Source organism: Stegostoma tigrinum, chromosome 9 (genome assembly GCF_030684315.1).
Source record: "Stegostoma tigrinum isolate sSteTig4 chromosome 9, sSteTig4.hap1, whole genome shotgun sequence".
NCBI classification, from domain to species: domain Eukaryota; kingdom Metazoa; phylum Chordata; class Chondrichthyes; order Orectolobiformes; family Stegostomatidae; genus Stegostoma; species Stegostoma tigrinum.
The window spans coordinates 6,328,679-6,341,027 of record NC_081362.1 but is presented as its reverse complement, the minus strand read 5'-3'; the positions used below and the strand labels follow the sequence as shown (position 1 = coordinate 6,341,027).

The 12,349-nt window shown below is 46.5% G+C and overlaps 1 protein-coding gene across 1 annotated transcript in view; it reads left to right on the top strand.

Annotated features, from left to right (window-relative positions):
- The first annotated feature begins 7,995 nt into the window (after positions 1 to 7,995).
- The window catches only part of ism1 (isthmin 1), an 88,938-nt gene continuing 84,584 nt past the window's right edge, over positions 7,996 to 12,349 (top strand). Inside the window, exon 1 of the mRNA XM_048536473.2 lies at positions 7,996 to 8,813. Within this exon, the coding sequence (XP_048392430.1) occupies positions 8,697 to 8,813 (117 nt within the window). The 5' untranslated portion in view covers positions 7,996 to 8,696. The remainder of the gene's footprint in view (positions 8,814 to 12,349) is intronic.

The following is a 12,349-nucleotide window of genomic DNA, read 5'->3' as shown; positions in this document are numbered from 1 at the left end:
AGTGCTCCTCCTTCATCAGGTCACCTGCACTGTAACCTGGTGCCCTGTGACTTCTGACTTTCTCAAAAACAACCAAAGATGGGCAACGAGTGTCTTGTCAATGTCAGCCGCAGTAAAACATCCAAATAGCTGCAAGTCATTTCTACAATTGGTGGGATGACATTTTTACAAAGACTTGTTTCGACACACACACACACACACGCACGCACGCACACAGCCATCCTTTCATGATGATTTGCTGAACTCTTACCATTTTCTAGTATACCCTTTAAAACCTACACCTAGGAATAAACTGTATAACATTTGAAGCAGATATGTTTCCAGACTAAATGTACTGGAAAATCCATGTGGGCCTGGAGGCAAGTGTGGAGAGACAGATATGAATTCCTCAGAACCCTGGTTCTGGAGATAGTGGCTGAGGAAGGAGAAGTGGATGTGTGTGAGTGAATTTTGCTGAGTACCTTGTCAAACACCAGGCAATGAAAATAGCGATGAACTCAAACAAGGTGGGGAAGGAAATCCCGTCGGAGAGAAAAAAGCAGGATTCCTTCAAGGTAGACCATTCTGGAAAAGAAGTGGCAGCAAATGAAACATGGGAGCTGTTGAGCCTGGAGAGCTGCTCTGATGTTCAATGCAATTATGGCTGATTTCCCACATTATCCCCATATCTCTTTACAGCTTTATAGCAGCCAACATAATCAAAGAGGCTTCCCATCCCGGTTATACTCCTTTCCATCATCTTCCATTGGGCAGAAGATATAAAAGTTTGAAAACACACTACCAACAGATTCAAGAACAGCTTCTTCCCTGCTGCTATCAGACTTATGAATGGGCCTCTCATGTATTAAAGCTGATGTCTCTCTGCACCTTCTCTGCAGCTGTAACATTATATTCTGTATTCTGTTCTATTACTGTGATTTATACGTGTAAGGTATGATTTGCCTGGTTAGCACACAAAACAATGCTTTTCACTGTACCTCAGTACACGTGATAATAATAAATCAAATAAAATCAATCTGTAGAATGTCTCAAGACTGAGCTTCCTCAGCTCTCCACAGTAGAAAATTCAAGAGGCTCATGACTGTCTGAATGAAAACAATTCTCCCTATCGCAGTCCTAAAAGGTTGCTCCCATATTTCCAACTTGTACCCTCAGGTTCTATAGTCTCCTCAGACCAGGAGAGACGTCTCTACCTGCAGCAACCTTGTCAATCTCTTTAAGTATATTGTAGGTTTCACCGAGATCATTTGGCAAATCTGGGGAAAACAGAGATAGTTTCCCCTGTTTCTCCTTACAGGACAATTGCACCATCCAGGAGCAAGTCTGGTGAACATTTGTTGCAATGTCTAAGGTAAGGAGATTAACTCTGCAAACAGTACTCCCGCTGCAGTCTAATGACAGCTTTATATAACAGAACCAAGGCAGTTGCACTGTACCCAATACCTTTTGCTGTAAAAACTAACATCCTCTATTAGCCTTCCTAATAGTTTGCTGCACCTACAAGTTAGCCTTAAATGACTTACTGACAAGGACACCAATTTCCTTTGCACATCTACATTTTCTGACCTTTTGCCATTTAAGAAATACACTGTGCATCTGTTACTCCTATCAAAGTAGATAAGCTCACATTTTTCCGCATTATAATCCATTTGCCAAATTCTTACCCCTCATTAATTCTGTCCAAATTCTCTTGAAGCTGCTTTGCATTTTCCTCAAACAACACATTCTTTGTGTCATCTGTGAACTTGGAAATATTCCATTTGGTCTCTGATTTTTTTTTTGATATTTTTGTGAACAGCTGGAGCTCAAGTACTTGACTCTTGTGGTCCTTCACTAGTTACAGTCTGCCAATGTGAGACCAACCTGTTCATTCCAACTCTCAGTTTCCAGCTTGTTAGCAATCAGCAATCTATGCCAGTACGTTACCTCTTATCTCATGTTCTTTGATTTTCCTAACCAAACTCCAATGGGAACTTTATCAAAACTTTCAGAAGATCCTAGCATACTGTATTCACCAACTCCCCTTCTTCAAATGAACTACATTTGATTTTGAAAAATGTTGTTAAACTTGAAAGGGTGCAGGAAAGGTTTACCAGGATGTTGCTGGGGTTGGAGGGTTTGAACTATGGGGAGAGGCTGAATAGGCTGGGACTATTTTCCCTGGAGCGTTGGAGACTGAGGGGTGACTTTACAAAGGTTTATAAAATCATGAGGGGCTTGGGTGGGGTCTTTTCCCTGGAATAGGGGTGTTCAAAACTAGAGGGCATAGGTTTAAGGTGAGAGGGGAAAATATAAAATGATTCTAAGAAGCAACCATGCAGAGAGTGGTGTGTGTATAGAATGAGCTGCCAGAGGAAGTGGTGTCGGCTGGTCTAATTACATCATTTAAAAGGCGTCTGGATGGGTACATAAGTAGGAGGCATTTAGAAGGATATGGGCCAAATGCTGACAAATGGGACCAGATCAGTTTAGGATATCTGGTCGGCGTGGACAAATTGGACCGAAGGGTCAGTTTATGTGCTGTATGAATCAATGACTCTATGACTTTATGAAATGATGTTTGGTAGGATGGTGATCAATCTGTAACCTCACTTAACATGACAAAAACCAACATTAACAGAGAAACAGTTTAATGTGTGAAGTGTAAATCCAGCAAATGAATAAAAAAATGTATTGCAGATTTTAGTTAGATCATCTCCCAAGAACTCCAAAGAATGTGAGATCAAATTCTAACTTGACAGAGCCGGGTTTGGTGCTATCAGAGCAACAAGATTTCTTGCTGTCAACAGAAATTGTCCCTTAATTCTTTATCAACAGGTACAGCTCTGTTTGAAAGAGCTCACATTCACACATTTAACTTTAACAAAGGCTGAAACTGCATTAATGGAGACTGCTTCTTATTGCTGTTCCATGCGCTGTTTGACTTTTTACATTGTGCCCAGAGTAGTTTCAGTTTTTATTCCAAACAGTACAGTATCTCTTACTCAAGCCATCAATCTGACTATAACTGGATTGGATGAGTTTTTTGAGGAAATGCTGAGACATTCAGGCTTGAGCTGCAGCTTTATAAAGGGTTGTTTGGGATGGACAATGAAAAAACTATCCTATGCTATTGTTTGTCCTCCACATCAGCCTTGTTGCATCCTATTCTAACCAAACTATCAGTGCGTCCATCTTTTACTGTCCTCCTGATATCTTTCCCAACTGTAGTGTGGTACATCTGCTCATTGCACTTTTACATGAATATTATGGCCTAAACATATGGACATTGATGATGCAGGCTTCAACTTAATGGAAAGGACCTGGCTGACCATGACTGTCTCTCATTCTTATCTTTGGAAGAATTTCCAATCTGATCCTAAACCTGCTGGTCACATTTATTGACACACCCTTCTTGACAATCCAATGCTGGAGAGACACCTGAACCTGGATCTACTGGCTCAGAAGCAGGGACACTACCCACTCTTCCTAAGATGATTGTTCAGGTTGTCCTTACATACAGCAATGCTATTCACCTCACAACTCCCTGTGCTATCAATGGTCAAATGTTCTACTGATCGGTGTGTTGTAGTGGAATCTTGAACCACAATTACAAACTGGTTGTCTATTTTTACCTCTCTTAGCCACCAGTTGTGTATTTCTACATGACTTCCCCTTGAGTGTTGTGGCCTTTTCTCCTTCAGTGTCCACAGTTGGGTTCATTTCAGAACAAGTGGAGCTCTTGCCCCTCAGAAAATACTTCAAAAAGACACACAAATTGTGAGTATCAGCCAGCCATTTGTCCCCTTAAGGCCGCTCTGCCATTCCATACAATCACATATGGTTGGTCTGTGGACTCAGCTCCACATCTCCAATAACCATTGACTCCTTCGTTAGTCAAGAACCAATCCATCTCTGCATTAAAACAGGTCGATGTTCCTGTTTCCACTGCTCAGTTAAGTTGCAAAGACCCACCATCCTTGGAGAGAAGGGAATTTGCCCCATCTTAATTAGGACACCATTTTTGGTAAGTGTTAATCCCTGAAATAGTCACTTCTGGGTAGAAAGGTAAAGAGAAAAGCTTTGGAATTATTTAAGAAACAGTAGAACATTAAGTCGGAGGACAAAAGAATGTTAGGGAAGAACAAGGTAGATGTGTTTTTTTTTCTCTCTGCTGTACTTACTATTGTAGACTTAAATGCGTTTACTGCCTTCAGGAAGACATAATATTAAGCATACAGAGGTATGTACATTGAATAATTAACAACAGGATAATTTCTAAGGGTCCATTCCAATTCCGTTAGTGCGTCTTGCCTTCAGTTCACACCCTAGAAATTGGTATTTGTTTTAATAACTGGTCTCAGAGTCGCTGTGAAATTCAGTTGCCCTGCCACGTTGGCACTGTAAATAGAAATGCATTTTTTAAATTGGCAGTTTCAGGAATGACTTGAAGCAGGAAGGGTGTATCTGTCACAAGTGGTTGTGGTGAAGACAGCACTCAGTGCTGATAACATTTATTTATAATCCAGCTGAAGAAACTAAATGAGACTTCCATGTACAACGAGTTGCCACGTCACTGGAGCATCTCAAAGCTCCTCGTACAGCCGGTTCCTTTTCGTAAGAAATTGACTGCTGGGCTCAGAGATGGATACAGTGCAAAGTGAGGCCATTCATTGCACCTGCAAACCCCAGCCCTGTGAAAGAGCCATCCAATTGGTCACATGCATCCCCATTGCCCCACAAGGTTTACCTCTTGAAGGGCTTATCCAAACACCTCTCGGACGGTGAAGATTTTTGTGAGGGTGCAGCAACAATGGGCAGGAACGTTTTCCTGGTTACCGTCAAGTTCTGAGGAAGGGTCTCCGGACCTGAAACATTAACTGTGTTTTTTTCTTCACAGATGCTGCCAGACCTGCTGAGCTTTTCCAGCAACTCCTGTTTTTTTATTAGATTTCTTTATTGGACTTAAATTCTAGAATGTGGGACTTCAGTGGCATGGAGAGGCTGGGGAAGATCAGGCTGTTTCTCAGAGAGAGATTTCATAGACAGATGCTCAAAATCATGAGGAGTATGGATGGAGTGGGTAAGGAGAAACACATCAAGTCATCGAAGCTTTCACAGAAAGAGGCCATTCAGCCCATTGTGTCCCACTTAGCATCCAACATCCATCTACTCTACTCCCTTTTTCCAGTGCCTGATCTGCAGTCATGTGTGCTGTGGTGATTCAAGTGCCCGTCCAAATATTTCTTCAATGTCTTGTGGGTTCCGAACACTCACCGCCTCCGAGTAAAAAGATATTTCCTCAAATCCCGTCTGTACCTCCTGCTCCTGTCCCTAAAACACTGTTCCCCTGCTTACTGACCTCCCTGCTAATGGAAAACATTTGTCTCTATCTACCCTGTCTATGCTCCTCAGAGCTTTGTAAAGCTCAACCAGGTCTGCCCTCACTGTTCTCTGCTCTAAGGACCACAAACCCAGCCTGTCCAATCTCCCCTCATAACTGAATCGCTCCACCCCAGGCAACGTCCTGGAGTATCTTCTCTGCACCCTCTCTAATGCAACTATATCCTTTTTTTACTCAGGCTCCTCTTCTTCTTTTCTCTTACTCTGTGAGTTGTATGCTCTCAAACCATCCATCTCTCCTTGGGAGCTCCTTCCTTTCTCAATAGAAACCCAGTTTCCGCTGGTAGAGTTTGAGATTGGCCACCAAATTATGATGACTGGCAAATAAACCCAAGATGACCCAGAGGAATAGATTTTTAGCGCAGTGAGTCTTTGAGGATTTGGAGAGTGTGGTGGAGACAGATTCAATTGTGTTTTTCGAACATGGGAGCCGTGTATAAGCTGCTGAAGGGAAAACAGATACAGGTATTCAAGGATAGGAGATGGCAATGGAATGAGCTCTGAAAGAGAACACGTATGGGCTAGATGGGTCAAATGGCCTCGTTCAGTACAAATATTTTGATTCGATAAATCAGTTTCTGCTTGCTCACCACCCCACAACTCCCTCCAACCCTCACTTTCAGGCAAGGCAGTCTGGGTGATAATTGCTAGATAACCAAAGCTAACCATAGCTACTCAGCTGTTTGGGCTCTATCTCCACCTATCATTTACTCCCTACCCACAACCTCCACCCCATCTTCTGCAATAAAAACCAACGTTTTCCTGGTTACCGTCAAGTTCTGAGGAAGGGTCTCCGGACCTGAAACATTAACTGTTTTTTTCTTCACAGATGCTGCCAGACCTGCTGAGCTTTTCCAGCAACTCCTGTTTTTTTATTAGATTTCTTTATTGGACTTAAATTCCTTCGGCTCCCATGATGGGATTTGAACGCACGGTCCCAGAGCATTAAGCCAATGGGTTACTAGTCCAGTCATATCACCACCTTTTCCTCTCAAGTAGCAAGTTAATGTCTACAGGAATGATCAGCCAAGGTGGATGGGAGTTAGGTGGGGTGGATGGACAAGAGAGTGTGGGGGAGCTGTGTAGCACTGGTGAGGACATGGGGATGGAGCGAAGGTGAGAAGTTTGTGTGTAAAATAATGTACGGTTGTGTAGGGGCTGTGAAGTACATGGAAGGTAATGCACGTGTCAATAAAACCTTGTAGCAGGACCATCCAGCCCATTGAATCTGATCTGCCATGATCTCTTGGCAAATCTGATAATCCACAATTCCACTTTCCTGCTTTTCTCCGTGTCCCTTGATTCCTTTCCTGATTAAAAATCCAACATCCAGTCTGTCCATGGCAGGTTAGCAGAAACACAGACTTGTAGCACGGAGGGAGGCTATTTGGCCCATCGTGTCTGCGCTGGCTCTCCGAATGGGCATCATGACTTGGAGCTATTCCCCCATCTCCTTGTTTCTATTTAAATCATCATCCAATCCCCTCTTGGATGTCTCAATTGAATGTGTGCCGCCACCCCCCCCCCCCCCAAACACATTTCCAGGCAGTGCATTCAGATGTTGTGAGGTGTGTCAGGGAGTAACTCCAATTCTGCGGAGAGATGATAAGTTCAGGAGTTTAAACGTTTTGGGGTTTGGGGTGTGTGTGTGTGTGTTGGAGGTTAAGGTGGATTAAGATCAGTACGGATGAAGCTGAGGAAGGTGATAGTGTGTAGGGAGTAGCTGGGTTTGATTTCGAGGCAGGTTGCATGTTCCTGAGGACAAGTATTCCAGTTGATGTTTGGATAGACACATGTTGGCACTCAAAGTGTTTTTGGGGTGTAGCGGCAGTTGTTAGGGAAGAGTACTCTTTATGGGCTAGATGAGGGCTGAACACAAATGAGGTGAATGAGTGTGAGGGAATTGGAGGCTGTACTTGCAGAGGGCATGTGTATATTTGGAGTATTGTGTACTGAGCAACAATTGGATAACTTGGATGGATGTATATGTCTGGGGATTTTGTAATGACGGGGGGGGGGTGAATGAATGGACTCACATCATGAGTCCATCTACAGGACGCTGACCGCAGCGGTTGAAGGCAGCAGTTTGCTACCACCCTCTCAAGGGCAATTAGGGATGGACAATAAGTGCTGGCTCAGCCCATGATGCCCATTTTCCATGATTGAGTGAAATAAAAGGATCGATGTGTGGTGGGAGGGGTGTCACTCAATTGTGGCATTGAGAGTATGAAGTGAATGTGAGAGTGTGACAGGGTTAGAGAGGTTAGGGGCAAACGGTAAGTGAGGGGGGAGTAGGTGTGTGGGTGGGAGGGAGGGTTAGGTGAGTAGGGGCTTTGGGGCAGTTACATGTGATGGCAGGATGATTGACTTAATTTCGACTGTGATGCGGACACAGAGGAAAGATGACCGCAGACCAAGGGGTTGGAGGTCGGGGGACCTGAATTGGATCGGGGGAAAAGGAACATCTTTGGGAGAAAAGGGACCACCCAGGAAGGAAGGCACGCCCAGGTGAGAAAGGGAAGGACACCCATGGGAGGGGTGGGGGGCACAGATGGGAGAGATGTGCAGCCAGTGAACTGACAGAGACAGAACGAGGAAAGGCAGTAGCAAGAGGTAGTGATCAGAGTGGAAAGAGGGAGAGACAGAGGCAGGAAGCAAAGGGGCCGAGGGAGGGAGAGAGAGGGATTGAGACAGAGAAAAATTGAGGGAGGGAAGGAGGCAGCAAGATTGAAGGAATGAGGGCGAGAGAGATTGGAGGAGAGTGTGTGTGAGGGAGAGATTAAGGGGAAGGGAAGGGGGTGGTGATTGAGGGAGAGATTGAAAGGAAGAAAGGATTGGGGGAGAGGAAGCTGATGGCCAGGCTCTTGAGAGAGTGAGTGAGAGGCAGGAGGAGGGAGTCCAGGGGAATCTAGTTGTAACCAGAGAGAGAGAGGGGAGGGGGCTGAGAATGAAGGAGTTGCAGCAGGGGCTGGGAGCTGGAGGGTGAGCGTTCAGCAGGAGACAGGGGGAGAGAGAGAGAGAGAGCAATTTAATTCCTGGAGAATGAGCCAGAGCGGGACGCTGCATTTGGATGGTCACTGGGTGGAATATTAACCTCTCTCCCCACTTTCCCCTTCCTCACTGTGTCCCTGCTCTGCCTCCCACAAGCTACGGCTCTCCCCGTTTTCCCTGTTGTTGTGTGAAAAGTTTGCGAAGTGGAGACGGGAGCGAGTGCCGAGCCCCCGAGCCCGGCTCAGCCCCAGAGCAGCTGTCCCCGGGCGGCGGAGAGTGAGAGCCGCGGCCGCTTCCCCGGCGCTGGGCGGCGGCTCCGCAGGATGGCTCGGCTCGCTGGCGAACTGCTGCTGCTGCTCGGGCTTCTCATCCTCACCATCCACATCACAGTGCTCAGGAGCATTCCCCTCGCTCAACAGGCTGACAACAGCACCGCACAGGTAATTCGTCTCTCTCTCTCTCACACACACTCACTCACACACACACACACACAGGGACAGCGAGACAAAACTGGGCAAGCGTGTGCGAGAAATAGCGAGGGACACAGGTAACTAAAGACTGTGTGTGAGAAATAGCGAGGGACACACAGATAACCAGAGACTGTGTATGAGAGACAACTGGACAGACGAGAGACAACTCGACAGTGTGAGAGAAATAATGAGAGAGGTATAATGAACAAGGAGGGGAGTAAGATTGAGACAGGATCAACCAGAGAATGGAGTGTATGAGAGGGAGAAGGAAAACAGAGAATGCAAAGTGAATAGTGTGTCGACAGCAAGAGTGAGAGAGAGAACAGTGGGAGTGTGTGAGAATAGTGCCTGAGCGCAAGAGAAGATAGTATGTGAGAGTAATGAGTGTGTGTGTGCGCGGGAGAATATAGTGAGTGTGTGTGTGTATGTGCGGGAGAACATAGCGAGCGTGTGTGTTTGTGTATGTGCGGGAGAACATAGCGAGCGTGTGTGTGTATGTGCGGGAGAACATAGCGAGCGTGTGTGTGTGTGTGCGGGAGAACATAGTGAGCGTGTGTGTGTGTGTGTATGTGCGGGAGAATATAGCGAGCGAGTGTGTGTGTGCAGGAGAACATAGCGAGCGTGTGTGTGTGTTTATGTGCGGGAGAACATAGTGAGTGAGTGTGTGTGCAGGAGAACATAGCGAGCGTGTGTGTATGTGTGGGAGAACATAGCGAGCGTGTGTGTGTGTATGTGCGGGAGAACATAGCGAGCGTGTGTGTGTGTGCGGGAGAACATAGCGAGTGAGTGTGTGTGTGTGTGTATGTGTGGGAGAACATAGCGAGCGTGTGTGTATGTGCGGGAGAACATAGCGAGTGAGTGTGTGTGTATGTGCGGGAGAATATAGCGAGCGTGTGTGTGTGTGCGGGAGAACATAGCGAGTGAGTGTGTGTGTGTATGTGCGGGAGAACATAGCGAGCGTGTGTGTGTGTGTATGTGCGGGAGAACATAGCGAGTGAGTGTGTGTGTGTATGTGCGGGAGAACATAGCGAGCGTGTGTGTGTGTATGTGCGGGAGAACATAGCGAGCGTGTGTGTGTGTGTGCGGGAGAACATAGCGAGCGTGTGTGTGTGTGTATGTGCGGGAGAACATAGCGAGTGAGTGTGTGTGTGTGTGTGCGGGAGAACATAGTGAGCGTGTGTGTGTGTGTGTATGTGCGGGAGAATATAGCGAGCGAGTGTGTGTGTGCAGGAGAACATAGCGAGCGTGTGTGTGTGTTTATGTGCGGGAGAACATAGTGAGTGAGTGTGTGTGCAGGAGAACATAGCGAGCGTGTGTGTATGTGTGGGAGAACATAGCGAGCGTGTGTGTGTGTATGTGCGGGAGAACATAGCGAGCGTGTGTGTGTGTGCGGGAGAACATAGCGAGTGAGTGTGTGTGTGTGTGTATGTGTGGGAGAACATAGCGAGCGTGTGTGTATGTGCGGGAGAACATAGCGAGTGAGTGTGTGTGTATGTGCGGGAGAATATAGCGAGCGTGTGTGTGTGCGGGAGAACATAGCGAGTGAGTGTGTGTGTGTATGTGCGGGAGAACATAGCGAGCGTGTGTGTGTGTGTGTATGTGCGGGAGAACATAGCGAGTGAGTGTGTGTGTGTATGTGCGGGAGAACATAGCGAGCGTGTGTGTGTGTATGTGCGGGAGAACATAGCGAGCGTGTGTGTGTGTGTGCGGGAGAACATAGCGAGCGTGTGTGTGTGTGTATGTGCGGGAGAACATAGCGAGTGAGTGTGTGTGTGTATGTGCAGGAGAACATAGCGAGTGTGTGTGTATGTGCGGGAGAACATAGCGAGTGAGTGTGTGTGTGTGTATGTGCGGGAGAACATAGCGAGCGTGTGTGTATGTGCGGGAGAACATAGCGAGTGAGTGTGTGTATGTGCGGGAGAATATAGCGAGCGAGTGTGTGTGTGTGTGTATGTGCGGGAGAACATAGCGAGCGTGTGTGTATGTGCGGGAGAACATAGCGAGTGAGTGTGTGTGTGTATGTGCGGGAGAACATAGCGAGCGAGTGTGTGTATGTGCGGGAGAACATAGCGAGCGTGTGTGTGTGTGTATGTGCGGGAGAACATAGCGAGTGAGTGTGTATGTGCGGGAGAACATAGCGAGCGTGTGTGTGTGTGTGTGTGCGGGAGAACATAGCGAGCGAGTGTGTGTGTGTGTATATGCGGGAGAACATAGCGAGTGAGTGTGTGTGTGTATGTGCAGGAGAACATAGCGAGTGAGTGTGTATGTGTGTATATGCGGGAGAACATAGCGAGTGAGTGTGTGTGTGTATGTGCAGGAGAACATAGCGAGTGAGTGTGTATGTGCGGGAGAACATAGTGAGTGTGTGTGTATGTGCGGGAGAACATAGCGAGCGTGTGTGTGTGCGGGGGAACATAGCGAGTGTGTGTGTGTGCGGGAGAACATAGCGAGTGTGTGTGTATGTGCGGGAGAACATAGCGAGTGTGTGTGTGTGCGGGAGAACATAGCGAGTGTGTGTGTATGTGCGGGAGAACATAGCGAGTGTGTGTGTATGTGCGGGAGAACATAGCGAGTGTGTGTGTGTGCGGGGGAACATAGCGAGTGTGTGTGTGTGCCGGGGAACATAGCGAGTGTGTGTGTATGTGCGGGAGAATATAGCGAGCGAGTGTGTGTGTGTGGGAGAACATAGCAAGCGAGCGAGTGTGTGTGTGTGCGGGAGAACATAGTGAGTGTGTGTATGTGCAAGAGAATATAGCGAGTGTGTGTATGTGCGGGAGAACATAGCAAGCGAGTGTGTGTGTGTGTGAGGGAGAATATAGCGAGTGTGTGTATGTGCGGGAGAACATAACGAGCGTGTGTGTGTGTGTGTGTGCGGGAGAACATAGCGAGCTTGTGTGTGTGCGGGAGAACATAGCGTGTGTGTGTGTGTGTGTGTGAGAGAGAGAATAGCGAGTGAGTGAGTGAGTGTGTGTGTGTGTGTGAGAGAAAGAAATTGAGAAGCTGTAAGAGAGAGAGAGAAACATAATGTAAAAGACAGATGAAGACAGAGAGACAGTGAAATAGACAGATTGAGGCCGAGAAAGAGTGAAAGAGATAAAGATGGAAAAAGATGAGAAATGATAGATGCAGACAGATAATGTAAGACAGTGAGCGCAAGACAGAATGAAAGATGATGAGAATGATAGAAGGAGAGAGATAGTAAAAGAGATAATGAAAGATGGGGGAGGGGAGAAATTTGTCTCGAGAGAAAGATAGACTGGGTCATATGGTGTGATAGGCATCAGAGAGGAAGAGATTGACTGAGATAAACAGTGAGAGAGTGAGACATCGAGAAAGAGTGAGAGAATGAAAGACAGATAGAAAGAACAATAGGGAGAGATTGACACAGAGTGTGTGTGTTTGTGTGTGTATGTGTTTGTGTGTGTTTGTGTGTGTGTGTGTATGAGAGAGAGAGAGCTATATTAGAGAGTTTAGTGAGAAAATGACAGCCCGAAATAGACAAAATA